Consider the following 15,092-nt stretch of genomic DNA (forward strand, 5'->3'; position numbering starts at 1 on the left):
CTTGAACTTTATGAGAAGTACTCTTGCACCGAATTCTATACAGATGCCTCCAAGTCTTGCACTCGTGTGGCCTAAGCAGCCCTCGGGTCATCGTTTTCCATATACGGTGCATTACATCCTCAAATGAGTATTTTTACAGCTGAAGCATATCCTATACTCCCGGCTGCTAAACATACAAGTCTAGAAAATCTTACCAGGGCTGCTGTGTTCATGGGCTCATTGAGTGTAGTCAAAGCCCTAGTTAGTCTACGAAAACACAAGAACTCCGTTTTTAATTAATCATACAGCTTGTGCTTTGTATCTATGTGCTACCAAGCAGTTGTCCTATGCTAGGCACCTGGTTACAGAGCTATAAAAGGGAAATGTAGCTGCTGATGAAAACGCTATGTCCAGTAACCTTTAGTGACACAGATACAAATATCACAATACCTGTTGCAGATCTAAAGTCTTTTCTATGCCATAAGCTGAGGAAGCATTGGCAAGGACAGTGGTATAATGAAGAATTGAATAAGTTATACATGGTTAAACCAGACTTGGGGATCTCGACTCAGCTGCAGCTAACAGTGATTATTTACAGATTAACGATGGAACACACTTACGGTACTCGCTCTCACCTCTTGGCTGGAAGCAATCCTCCAACATGTAGTAAGTGTGGCAATACTGTGACAATTATCCATGTTCTTCTCCAGTGCCCTGCTATAGAAGCATAGAGGAAAAAGTGTTTTCCTTGCGTATATTGCCAACACATCCCTCTGCACCCAGCATTTTTTTCTTAGTAACGAGCCATTTTAACTTGAAAACAGTTTTAAACTTTTTTGCCGAAACAGACATCCTGAAAATCGCTTGGCCAAGATATTTGTAGCATGTACCTATCAACCCTTGCCTTTAAGAGCTTTCTTGGAGCACTGTTGCTACTATAACCGATATATTTTATTGCATCATCATTTCTTATAAAATTCTGTTTGTCCTTGTGCACACTAGTCATTGTCATTATTTTAATAGCTATATATTTTATGATTCATAGTAACACAATTTTAGGCCTTTTTACATCCGTGTTACACTTGCCATTAACACTGAATTTTCCACTTCATTCAGAATTCATTGACAACCCATCCATCACGTGTCCTGGCACTCTTTGGTCATGTCTGGCCCTTGCGCCATTAAACACCACACATCATCATCACATTTCCGTGTGCATCAGTGCTCCACGCTAGCAATAGTCAGGGTTCAGGAGGCTAAACCAAGGCCTGCCATGAAGCTGGTGTGTAAGCAGCCTGCCTGCTCGCTTGACAGATAGATGGAAATGGGCCACATGCTTGCTTGAAACTGGGTTTGGGGAAGAAATTGCGGAAGAAACTAGTGGTCTGTTAGAGTGAGCGCCAAAGGAATGAAAATGTGCTTGAAGGCAACAGAGGATTTGGCTGCAGAATGGCAGACAGTGAGGCTAGTTTGTAGGTGTTCATGGTATCGAGGCACAAAGACAAGCAAATCAAGTGCTTGACTTGTACGATGAGGTGAAGTGATGTGATAAGGTAAGGAAATTTTCTAGCATATGATGCAGTCTTCCTATGCAGGATGGCTAATTAGAGGTTGCTGGTCAAGGCCTTTGCCTTTCAGAAGATGTAAACTAGGCTGACAACGAAATCACTGGCTAAATGTTCAGACTGCATCTAGTACTACAGGGCCACTTTTTTTAAGACACTCGCAAAACTGTGTTTGCTTGTGAGCTCCACGAACCACTGTATGTTGGCCAGATGTTTGCACATAGGAAGTCTGGAATGTCGCCAACTGTACATCTCCCCTCGTCCTGCCCTGATCTTGCCCCAAACTCTTGCCCATATTTACCAAGTGAGCATGTTGTGCACACCAGCCACATGCAAACATGCTGTGCTGTCCCTCCCTGTCCTTTCCTTTTCTATCTTCCTGTGTTCTTGCATGGAACGTAGAAACAACTATTCTTGAATTTAACACAAAACAGGCACTGTCCTCACCTTGTCCTGTGTCATGCCCTCATTTTTTTGCACTACTGTTTTATTCCTTCTCGAATTGAATTTTTCTCATACAGCCACAAGCTGCAAACCATAAGACAGACCTTGCCTATATGTTTTGACTGGTGCCAGGTTCCACAATGTGTCTGGCTAGTGTTACTTCTTTTTGTAAAGGCTTTATGCTGGAAGTACGGAATCCATTTTAAAACAAATCTGTGGTGATAGTTTGAAAACTGTGCTTGCATCCTGGAATCTAAACGAGTCTTGCAGAAGTTGGCAGTACAGTCGAATCCACGTATAGCTATAGCGGTTTTAACAATATATCGGTTATAACAATGAGAAGCTGCTGCACCGCCGACTTTTGTATGTTTTCCATGGTGAAATAACCCAGTTACTACAACGCCTCGATGCTGCATTATCGGTTATAACGATGAAGTCGCTACCTTTCAGTTCGGTGATCCAGCAGGCAGCTGAATGTCCGAGCTGAAAGGTAGTAAAATGCAAAATCCCTGAAAAGAAAATAGAAAACAAGAAATTTGAGCTGCTCCACGATGGGGGCCGCTGCTCCAACAGCCACAGTGCACTCATTTTCCAGCCATCTCCACGCGGCTCTCTCCCGTCGCCCTTCCACCCCTCCGAACACAAATGGGCTGTGCCCATAGCTCTACGCCACCCCAGCCTCCGAAACACAAATGGACCGCGCCAACTGCGCCGCAAGCAGGTTGCTCGCATGTTGCTTGCTGGCTCCTCATTCAGTGCAATGCTGCGAACAGCTTAATCGCTCACATTTGTTTTTGTTGGTTGTGTCAAAGTCATTCCTGGCCACGTGGTTTCTCAACTTCGCTCGACTCTCCGTCGAAACGAAAGATCTGCCTGCTGTTCGACATTGCCAGTGAAAAGAAAGGGCACGGCTATAGATTTGGAAACTAAGTGCCTCTAACCGATCAGATCATCGTCGCAAACGTGCTTTCATCGGATAGCGATGGCGACGACGGCAGCGATGACGTGGTAGGGCAGGCTGCCTCAACGTTGTTTTCACAGGAGGCCTGGCATGATTCAGTTCCTCCGGGGCTTCATTTTTCGCGAGCAACCTTCCGCTGCACCATGTGCAGCTCTTGGATGCCTCGGAGAAGGATGTCGGCAAGCTTCGTGTAAAGCATGCATGGCTGACGGACATGGGCTTTTGCCGTGCGAGCCAGTGAAATGTACGTGGCGAGATGCTTGTGGCGATCTCTCAACGTTTCTTCTGGATTTCTCAACCTGGAATGCTGCCACGGCAGCCTTCTCGCAATTTTTCGAAGGCCCCTTTTGGGGCCACCAATGCGATGCCTCGGCGGTGCTCGCATGTTGCTTGCCACCAGTGACACCTCTTTGCAGTTGCTATAGCAGTGCCATTCTTTAACGCCAACAGCCGCGGCTTGTTACATGCGATCGGAGCGCCCAGGAAGCAGTTAACGAGTGAACACAATCGGCAGCCGGGCAGAGGAAGGTGGTGGGTGCCTATATAGTTTTCTCATGTCAGCTCTGCCATCCCGTTATTTTAATTTTTTCATGCAACCTGGTTATAACAATTATCGGTTATAACAATGGAATTTACGCGGCACTTGAATGTTGTTACAAGTGGGTTCGACTGCAGCAGTGTAAATTGGCGGTAGAGAGTTCCATTTGGTGCTGGTGCGGCCCCTTGCAAAAGCGATCTGTGCATTAGACCTTGACGCACTGGTGCACGCATGCTTATGTAACGTACCGGGACCTGCGAAGCATCAACAGCCTGGCCGACCAGACTGTGATAGCTGTCAAGGCACCTCCTGAGACACGCCTGGAAGTGCCTGATCCTCACAAGGTAAGCCTCCTATAGCCCTGCTGCTGCCCAAGGCATTGTGTGTGACATTTCCGCTAAACGTTCTATTGACGAAGAATAGCACAATTCAGAAGGGACGAGAAATAATTACAGCACAAGTGCAGAACCAACAACTGGGGTTTATTAACAGAAACGGAGCTTCCGTGAAAGGGCAGCATCGTCTAACTTATCCCTACATTGCAAAAAGAATGCAAATGTAAGCTGTCATATTCTAAGGTGCTGTCATGACACAGACGAGACTTCATGGGAGTTTGGCAAAAATTTCTTTATTCACAAGTCCGCTGATGTGTCTCTGTGATGCTGCACGAGTAAGGGATTGATGACTGTAATTGCCGAAATCTAACGCACACCTTTTTTGCAGAGAAAATGGGCCCGAACATTGCGCATTACAGTCGAATTATGAAGCCAAAACTGCATTTGCGGCGTTGGCAACAGCCTACCGTCATCGCCATTACAAGATCGCGACCAAGCACTTTTTGTTAAGGTTGCTGTGGGTTCATATTGTGCTCGACTGTTGTCTGGACTGTTGTCATTCATGGTCAGTAACTTTCGGAGATGCGATCACTTTCAGAGGACTTCGTGCGACTTAGCACCGAATGCATTGGCGTATACAGCTGCCTGCTTTTCTGGCAACGTGCCAAGCTCACTGTCTCTGCACAGTGCCAGGAATGCTGTTGGCCACATATTTCAACAAGTCCAATGCAGAGTCGCATAACATCTTGCGAAAGTAATAGGAGTTTCACTAAATGTGATTGCTTCATTGCTCGAGGATACCGCCCCTGTGTGCTAGGTATCTGTGGCCAAGAAGCGCTGGTGGTGATGATGATGATGTGCTGCTTTCATTGTGTTTGTTATGAAAGCTTACTAAAAAAAAATATCTTCTGTGAAGGTAAGTTCTTCACAACTTATTTTTTCCGATCTCGAACATGAGGGGCAAAATATATTTCTGTTTTATAAATCAGGAGCATGGTACATTCAACTGCACTTTTATTTTGTTACTTTAGGCCTGTGAAAATTGGGTGCACATCAGATTCGGGAGCACGGTAAAATTGGATAATTATGGTACTTGACCGGGGGCTAGTCCTCAGGCATTCTTAGCTCTTTCTGTCAATAAACCCCAGTCTTTAGTTCTGCACTCATGTCGTCATTCTTTCTTGTCCCTTGAGCACTGTGCTATTCATGGAATGCCAACTTGCCCGACATTTTGTCAAAGCAGCCTTTCAGCCTTCTGCTAAATGCTAACTCCGGCAGGTAGCGTAGGGTCTCAAGGTGTGACCTCTGAAGAAACTGTCTGCTGTTTCACAATCGCCTGTACGTGAAAAGGGATACTGCTATCCATCTAACTGTAGTACAAAGCTACAAAGGAAACCCGTATGGGTTTCTTCGAAAGAATGAATTGAAATGTTCCTCCACCTTGCGGTCTTTTGCGGAACTGATTTGCCATATCAGTCACACATGTGCAACATTCTTAAATGATTAAACTCTGTATTTTTATGTGCCACAACCACGATCTGATTTGAGGCCCGCCATAGCGTGCTCTGAATTAATTTTGACCAGCTGGTGCTCTTAAGGGGCACCTAAATCTAAGTACATGAACATTTTTGCATTTCATCCCCATCAAGATACGGCTAACCGCGGCTGGGATTGAACCCACGACTGCGAGCTTAGTAGCGCAGCATCATAACCATTAAGCTACCGTGCTGCAAGATTATCATGTAGTACATTTCCATCCAGACGGTAGTTTCGTTGGGTGCCTTGTAAACAGCATAAGGTACATTTGATTTGCTTGTACGCTTAAAGATCGCTTCTTGCGTTAGTTTTATTTATTTCTATGGGGGCCTCGATTGGGAAAGAAAAGATAAAAAAGTGTTAACCTTGAGAAGCTATGTCAGGAGACCAAAAGAGGAGCTAGCCTTAGTTCCTGTTTCTTGTTAAAACAAGAAACAAATTAGAATACATTTTACTCTGTACAGCCAAATCTCGGTAATAGAGGGTTACACTTTCAGCCAAAAACTTACTTGAGAATTTAAAAAATGTGGATTTTAATACTCCAGCAGTAAACTCAAAGTAGAAGGAAGGAAAAAAAAAAAACACTGGTTGACAAGCTACTAAAGCACTTCCAAAATTTCCTGCGGCCAATGCCGTTCCTGCAAAGCTTCAAAAATAATATCCCACAAGAAGCGTGGATGATGGCTTTCTGATCACCTAAAGCACAATCGCTCTTAGGCACATGCAGGAGGGAGCAAGAAACTGGCACAGGGTGTCGGGGTGATGCGCTACTACAGCATCCTAGCAAAGCGCAATTGGCTTCATGAACTTGTAGAAACTCTGTGGAGATCGCTATGGAGAGAACAAATAGAAAGAACATGTGGTGCAAGAACCTTTCTTTGCTACTAGACTCCTCATTTCTAGCTTAGTTTCCTCTTATACTCCTCGCAACTAGTTTATTACCCAGGAGAGGTTTTTGTGTGCTTTGTAGCAGTGACACAGTCTGTATAAAGGAACCTTTCCCATCCTTTATTCCTAGCTCACTGATCTTGAGGACCATTTTGCTAAAATCAACCTCTGGGCACCACTGTTCATCCAGGCAAGCCACCTGTTTTGACAAATGTACATGTGGGCTCTTGGAGTTGTGCATTGCGGTACATTCTAGAAGTGATGCAGTTGAAGCTTGTTACAGTGAACACAAATATACTGAACTTATTAGTATACAGAACGCTGAACTCTTGCCAAAGTTTTACTAGAGTTGCACATACCTATTTAAGATTCTTGATAACAAATCCATTAAGTGTGTTATGATATACCGACATATTCAGCACTAGAATACGCTCGCTTCGAACAAATAAGGCAGGCTTTTCTGCAGCGCGCTGGCACTCGGAAGTGGTGTGGCAGGCATGAGTGACCCGCTCAAGATTGCAAACATGTGCGAAAATTTCATGCCCGATGCGCTGAGAGTGCCACTTTCAGCATAGCAGCACAACCACCTACAGCATGGTCAACCTCGGCTCATGGCCTTCAAGATGAGGTGGTGCACACTTTGCAATATTGGCACTCCGTAAGTGTTACTGGTTTGGCATAGGTAGGTAGGCGTTATTGCTTATGGTTTAGCTTTCGGCGTGGTGGAAAACATTCAGGAGTGGAGCATTCTAACATACATAGGGAAGCCATGCTGGTCCTAAATAATTTTCTGGCATAATTTAGCAAAATAAGGAATTTTAGCTATGTCAAACTCTACTATGATTTCCGTGTTTTTTGTTAAAATGTTCAACTGCAGTACACTAGTAAACTCTAGGAGTAATATGTAATCCAAAGTGCCACAATATGTAAAACCAGTGCTGCTCCATCTACATCTTCAGCATTCCGTAAAGTTCGAAACATCAAGCCTGAAAAGATGCTAATTTGAACAAACAGTGCAGAAGACATGGACAAAGAACCAATCTATGGAAAAGCTTGCGCTCAACCTTGGAAATGTAGCAGGGTTGAATCTAGCGGTTCATTGCTGCACGTGTCGGTGCACCCCAAAGTTCGAGAGAACTCAGATAACATTGCGGCATATATCCCGACTTGTGAGGAAAACTACAGAAGCTTTTGTCATACCGATTGAGGGTAATTATAGCATCAGCCATGCATCAGATTACCTTGTCACTGAGGGAGTGACATATCTTCAGAAGTGTGGGTTGTAAGAGTGTTAATCAGCCTTCTTATGTCACTTACTCGCAGCCAAAGTCCCTCTTTGCTGATTGTACTTATTGGATGGTTCTCTCCAATTTGTTCATGTAGTTTTTAATTATGTTTTTTGTATTTTGTGCTTATACGCTTTGTTTCCAAAATAAAACCTTTAGTTGGGAGTCAGTGTTGGCGTCCATACTGTGTCCGCACATTCTACACTCTTTTCCTTCGTGATTTTATCTTTCGAACATAAGGTGCAATACAGGTATCAACAGGCTAAAATTCTGATAGTAAAGTGTTTCTTCTATAGCTGCTAAGGACGTGACAACTCTTTCATGTTCCTTCTCGAGCAGGGCCTGCAGATATGGCTCAAGAGTGACAAAGGGGAGATCGAGGTGTACCTGTCCAACCCTGAAGATCCTGTGGGACTAATTGGTTGCGAAGCAGACATCCCCGCGACCAGCTTGCCTTCATTGTCGTCTTCAGGGGACTACGAGGAAGCGGCAGCCCAATCTGCATCTGGAGGACCCTCTACGGGTGACTATTGTTGGCCTATCGCAGCATTTCCTGCAGTGTCGCTTGGTGCAGATTGTTGTACATTCAGCTCCCGGTAAAAGCTTGCTTCCAAAACGCAGATTATGCTCATTGCTTCTGGCGCCTGCTGTCTCGTATAATTTCCCAGTAAGGTGAAAATAATGAGTGTTTAGGCTCTTGACTAAACATGCCTTTGACGCTCTAAATTAGTGAACGCCCATTCCTGGGATGAGCTTTGGTGTAACCGAGCGAAAGAGCATAGTAAAGGATGAAAGAGCGAACGCAGAGTGCAGCGGGGAATGAAAAACATGAGGAGGAAAGCGAAGGAGGGTAACCATGAAGTGGAAAGTAGAGGGGGAGGGCATAGTGAAAGCATGAGAAGAGAAGCGTACTGCGGCGACGTTGGTTATGAGATGGCGCCAGAGTAGCACACATAGTCTGGGAGGTCTGTCTGCGGCAGTTGCTGTGAATCGTGCCCATGCATCACCCATGCGCTGCCTCGTGCAATCTCCAGATTAGCGAATTGGTCGTGCCACACTTCGCTCCGTTTGCAACGTGCGCATGAGACGGATTGCCTGCGCCAAGTCCTTGAACACATCTCGCCACACAACGCCGGAGCGATTCTAGCACTCGATCTCAAAGGCGCTTTCGACAATGTGGCTCATCATACCATCCTTACAAACCTAAGTCTCACGAACTATGGTCGTAATACTTACAATTATATACGCACTTTTCTAAGCAACCGCACGACCACTATAGGCATTGGCTCACTCAGAACCCCTACGTTACCTACCCACAACAAAGGAACCCCACAAGGTGCTGTTCTATCACCCACCCTTTTCAATATTGCTACGACGAAATTACCTGACAAACTCGACAATACTAGGAATCAGGCATGCAGTATACGCCGATGACATCACTATGTGGACCACCACTGGTTCCAAAGGAGAGAAACAAGACGCCTTTCAGTAAGCAACTGACGTCGTCCAGCAATATGCAAAAACAAGCGGTCTCCGGTGCTCCCCCGAGAAGTCAGAACTACCATAAAAACCGGACTATAGGTCGGACTGGAATATAGGTCGATCCCCCAACTAACGAATTCTAAAAATGAAAAAAAAAAAAACAATCTTTTTCAATGTCAAAAGTACCTGAAGACACCCTTACCTTTACCTCGAAACAAATGCGACTTGGCCGGTTGCACAATGGTGACAGTATTTATTTAAATGCTACTCGCATGTGCACCTGGCCAAGTTTTTAACAGTATCGCACGACCATCGACCTGCGTGCTTGTCAGCACCTTATTAACGGTGCTGAGCGGCGAAACAAACGAGATACGCGCATGTGTACACATGCGCTTACTTTCGCTATTTCGCCGCTCCGTGTCGGGATGATAAGGTGCTGACAAACACGTGGGTCGATGGTCGCGCGATACTGTTAAAAATTGGCCAGGTGTACAGTACACAGAAGGGCACGAAGAGCGCAAGCACTACTCCGAATCAGAGCAACGCCTTTGATCAGAGTCGTCCGAACTAGAGTCGGATGACGAGTGCTTCTCGCTGCCCAGTCCAAAGGCGCGCGCGATCTCTATCGCTTTCAAACGGATGCGTTCGGCAGTCACAGGCAGCGATCTTACATGCAGCTTCAGGACGAACTCCGCAACCTTGTCTTCCCGTTCTGCGGTTCGCCCACGAAATGACGTTTTCTTTTGGTTGCTGCAAGTTGAATACGCTGCTTCTGCCTCCGCCAGTACCGAATGCTCTTTTCGGATACAGTCGCCGACCGTTTATTCGGACCTCACGGGGACTGCGAAAATGTCCGAATAAACAGGTGTCCGAAAAAGCAGATTAAGAAAAAAAAAATAAATCCTTTATTTCCACGTACTTATTCGGGCTCGGCAGTAGGCTTGGAAGAAATCGTGAATGCGCCGTTGCACGCTGTTCCGTTTACGCGCAATCAGATAAGCCTGAATCTCGGAGAGGGTCGTACGGTCACTATTAGCGGCTGAAAGCACAGTCACTGCTTGTACACGCTCTGCATGCGACGGCAGCGTAGCACATGGTGCGTCATCTTCCGACTCGGAGTCATCGTCCGGCGGTGCAGCAGAAACCTGACGAATGATCTTGCCGTCGTCGAGTTCTGCGCATGTCAATACAGCAGTGTCAGCACCTATGAAACTGTCAAATGAGACGGTGTCCGGAATCGCAATGCAACCACTGCGCAGGTCTCGGCAGAACATTTTCCGCGTCAGTAGGGAGCACATCGGAAGGCGACAAGTCTTAGGGCTCCCGGCACCCGCTTGCCGGCATTCCCCAGCGCAGTCTGCGCGGGCACTGTCGGCGCCATTAGCCCTTTGACATGATGTTTACGTATGCCTCATTGGCTCACCGAAACCTCGACACAGCACGCAAAGCAAACACCACCGTGCCGACACCAGTCGCAGAAACGATAAACACGGCCTGCTCGCAGCGTCAGCGAAGAAACAAATCAGCTGCTGGATTGTCTTGACGTGGCTTACTAAGCTGAAACCGGAACTGCTGCAGAGCCACTCTATCTAACCAGGCAGAAACGATGATGATGAGCGGGGATTTCCAGTAGTGCCACTTCGTGGGGCAGCAAGGAAGCTCCGTTCAAAACAAAAATGGCGTTCAGCAAGTCGAACCATGCACCGGTCAGAGTCGGTGCATGGTGCTCTCGACCGAGTTGGCTCAAGGAGTGTCCGAAAAATCAGACGAGAGGTTGCAAGGTGTCCGAACTTTCGGCAGTTGTCATACATTATGGTCTATGGGGAGAATGGCGGTGCCGCGAGGCTGACCGAATAATCGGGCATGTCTGAATTTTCGGAGTCCGGAAAATCGGTCGGCGACTGTACTCCAAATTCGTGCTGTTACGCCAGGTTGCTGTGGGCTTCCTCGTACTCAATTGCCTTTTCCTTGAAGGCGACGGTGAATTGCCGTCAGCTTCCGCTCATTTTGAAATAAAATGTGAAAAAGCAGCCTTTAACCAATATAACTTTGTGACAATGCAAATGCAAAATGGCGGTACCACAATGTCGCCGCGCTGCTGCTGATGGTGATGGTGAAGGCGGCTGTTTACTTCCTCCGCCCATTGTTGCAAGACTTCCGCAGCTTTTCCGCCACTGTCCGGTATATAAGACGAGGGTCGACTTTTCGCAATGGTTTTTTGAAAAAAAGTTCGACCTATATTCCGCTTCTTACGGTATTAGTCGTTCGACAGAAATCACGAAGAAAACTCAATGAACTACCCCACATCACACTCGCGCTCGACGACAAAGAAATACCCATAGTAAACCGCGTCCGCATTCTCGGCCTCCACATACAACAGAATGGCGGAGGCGCATACACCATCCAAAGTCTCAAGCAGACCACCTTCCAAATCATGCGAATGGTCAGCCGCATCACCACCAAACAATACAGACTGAAAGAAGACGTAACACAGCTCGTCCAGGCCCTGATAATCAGCCGCATTGCCTATGCTGCCCCGTGCTTACCCCTCACTCCCAAGGAGATAGATCAATTAGACTTACTTCTTCGGAAAGCCTACAAGCAAGCGTTCAGCCTACCACCGGGAACAGCGACACTGAAGCTTGAAGCCCTAGGAGTCCATAATACAAAAGAGAAATCATAGACGCCTACCTCACAAGCCAACGAGAACGCCTATCCCTCACACCAACAGGAAGAACAGTCCTAGCGCACCTGGGCTACCCCACACACGGCAAAGGCCATGAACAAGGAATCCATCTGGCCCCCAACTTCTGGGAGCACATAAAGGTAGCCCCCTATCCGCAGAAGCATGCACCTGGAACATCATGTCGATTGTCGTCAAGCTCGCGCAAAGACTCTACAGACAAAATGTGGCAGTTTCCCCACCACACTATACACAGATGCCGCACAGTACCCCCAAAAAGCAGCCATGACGGCCAACGTTGTCGACTACAGTGCAGTCCACTTATAACGATATCGATAAAGACGAAAAATATGATCGTTATAACCGATGATCGCTATATCTGGACTGCAGTTATCAAAAAAAAAAATTTTTTTTTAAACGTGTTTGCGCTCTTTACCTTTGCAGCTCTGAACTCGAATTCGCTACTTGCTGTAAAGAATAGATGATGTATACAGTAGGCCGTGAAAAACAAACTTTATTTCTAGCGCCAATGACCGTGTCAAGGATTAGGCGCGCCGAAATAGTCCGAAATCTGCACTTGCTTTTGCGGCAGCTTCAGCTTCACAACCGCGGTGTGCATGGATTCCAGCTGCTGCGCGAACACTGGCGGCAATCCTTTAGCATGCATAAAGTCAATTAAGGAGTCGATCGACGACAGTGCACTTTGCGTGGACATCGTGGTCGAGGTCAAGGAGCCACTGTCGATCTCGTTGTCACTGTCGCTGATGCCGTCGCCACCGTCGCACAACTTTGCGTCTGTCGAGACAGCACATCTTCGGCGATCGCCTCGTCGGTGACCTCATCGCAGAACGAGGCAGCACTGTCTGCAGTCAAAAACTCCTCCTTCGACACACCACTTGTGTCACCAGTAGGAACGAGCTCCCAGAGCTCGGTTATGTCAGCGACTTCCACCGGGTCGGTCTCAGCGGGTTGGGGAAGTTCGTCCTTACGCAGAAAGCCCGCCTTCTTTAAGCCATTGGTGATGAACCACTGGTAAAGCGCCTCTTCAACATCGGCGTACAAGGGGTCTCTAACCCCTTTTCCGCTGATCGGAATGGCCGCTGATAGCTCCTGCCTTCACAATCGCGGTGCTCCCGGTTTTCAAGATGGTTGATATCGTTAACTGGACGAGCTCATACTTCTTCACGAGGGCGCTCACCTTGAAGCCGCATCGAGAGTCCTGTAAAATATCCATCTTCGTGTCAAGCGACACAGCTTTGCGCTTTGTCGGCGCCATCTTCGAACTGGGTTGAACCGTTGGTTGCACGCTGCTTCGGTGGCGTCAGCCTGCTATCGCGAGAGAGACGCGGGACGGGCGCCACCGCGCCGCTTTGCTTGTCGCTTCTTTTTTTCTTTCTCTCTCTTTCGGAGCGACTGTGGCCGACGCGCATGAAGCAGCTAGCGCCATCTTGTGGCGCGCTGCGCCAACGTTGGCTGCGCCTACTCGTGCGCGGGCGGGGCGAGACGCGCTGCGCGGTAATGGCGGCAGATACGAACTTACGGAGGTAAACATCGCCTTGTCTCGACATCGTTCGTTTCAGGGAACTAAGCAACGCAAACGTTACGATTATTTGGCACGGAAAACGCCGTCCAGACTGCAAAATTTTGATCGTTACATCCGATATGCGGTGAATAACCTATCGTTATAAATGGTTTTTTTCCCCATAGACCTAATGCATAAAATGACACTCTCATGTCGACCCATCGTTATAACCGATATATCGTTATATGTGGTATCGTTATAAGTGGACTGCACTGTATAACCTACAAGAGGTGGTCTCGATGACGGTCCGCACTGCCAGCGCCCTCATAGCGGAGCAGACAGCCATCGCCTTGGCCATCATCTCTAGCCTGACCAGGAGTACGTCACAATTATTACTGACTCCCAGGCAGCTTGCCATAGCTACGTGAGAGGCAGAATATCTTCAATCGCCCACCGACTCCTCAAACAAGCCTACCAATTTCCGGACGTTGAAATAGTGTGGACTCCAGGACACGAGTCCCTCCGTGGAAATCAGTGTGCGCACGCTGTAGCCCGAGCTCATGCCTCCCGGGCGCCACAAGAGAGGGATACGGCTACATCCATGGAGCCAGTACCTTTACAATACAACGCCATACAACAACACCACAGATTGAACAGACGACAATACCCACCTCCACACAGGACCCTCTCATGTGAAGACGCCGCAACATGTCAACAACTACCGTAAAAACCGGAATATAGGTCGAACTTTTTTTCAAAAACCCATCGCGAAAAGTCGACCCTCGACTTATATACCGGACATTGGCGGAAAAACTACGGAAGTCTTGCAACAATGGGCGGATAAAGTAAACAGCCGCCTTCGCCATCGCCATCAGCAGCATGGCGGCGTAGCGACGCTGTGGCACCTGTGACACCGGCATTTTGCGTTTCTGTTGTCGCAAAGTTATATTAATTAAAGGCTGCACTTTCATTTTGTTTCAAAATGAGCGGGAGCGGAAGCCGACGTCAGTTCACCGTCGCCTTCAAGAAAAAGGCGATTGAGTACGCGGAAGCCCACGGCAACCTGGCGGCACAGCGCGAACTTGAAGTATCCGAAAAGAGCATTCGGTAGTGGCGGAGGCAAAAGCAACGTATTACAACTTGCAGCAACCAAAAGAAAACGTCATTTCGTGCCGGATCGCAGTGGACTGCAGAACTGGAAGGCAAGGTTGCGGAGTCCGTCCGCGAGCTGCGTGTAAGATCGCTGCCTGTGACTGCCGAATGCATCCGTTTGAAAGCGGTAGAGATTGCACGCGCCTATGGACTGGGCAGCGAGAAGCACTCGTCATCCGACTCTGATCAAAGGCGTTGCTCTGATTTGGAGTAGCGCTTGCGCACTTCGTGCCCTTCTGTGTACTGTACACCCGACGAACTTTTAACAGTATCGCGCGACCATCGACCCGCGTGTTTGTCAGCACCTTATCATCACGGCACGGAGCGGCGAAATAGCGAAAGTAAGGGCATGTGTACACATGCGCGTATCTCGTTTGTTTCGCTGCTCAGTGCCATTAATAAGGTGTTGACAAGCACGCGTGTCGATGATCGCGCGAAACCGCTAAAAACTTGGCCGGGTGCACATGCGAGCAGCATTTAAATAAATACTGTCACCATTGTGCAACCCCCCGAGTCGCATTTGTTTCAAGGTAAGGGTGTCATGTCTTTCGGTACTTTTGCCATTGAAAAGGATACTTTTTTTTTTTTCATTTTGAGGATTCGTTAGTTGGGGGATCGACCTATATTCCGGTCCGACCTATAGTCCGGTTTTTACGGTACAAACCAATGTATCATACCCCCATTTAAGCAGACTACATGCAATACACCCTACACTATATTC

General features: G+C 47.4%; 1 protein-coding gene across 2 annotated transcripts in view; it reads left to right on the top strand.

The window, feature by feature from the left end:
* LOC126530528 (transcription factor E2F2-like) overlaps positions 1-15,092 on the top strand; it is a 42,970-nt gene that overhangs the window by 18,315 nt on the left and 9,563 nt on the right. For both annotated transcript variants that reach the window (XM_050177797.2, XM_055070635.2), the window contains exons 5-6: positions 3,717-3,831; positions 7,872-8,055. In XM_050177797.2, coding sequence (XP_050033754.1) covers positions 3,717-3,831; positions 7,872-8,055 — 299 coding nt within the window. The remainder of the gene's footprint in view (positions 1-3,716; positions 3,832-7,871; positions 8,056-15,092) is intronic.

The sequence above is a fragment of the Dermacentor andersoni genome, chromosome 4 (assembly GCF_023375885.2).
Source record: "Dermacentor andersoni chromosome 4, qqDerAnde1_hic_scaffold, whole genome shotgun sequence".
NCBI classification, from domain to species: domain Eukaryota; kingdom Metazoa; phylum Arthropoda; class Arachnida; order Ixodida; family Ixodidae; genus Dermacentor; species Dermacentor andersoni.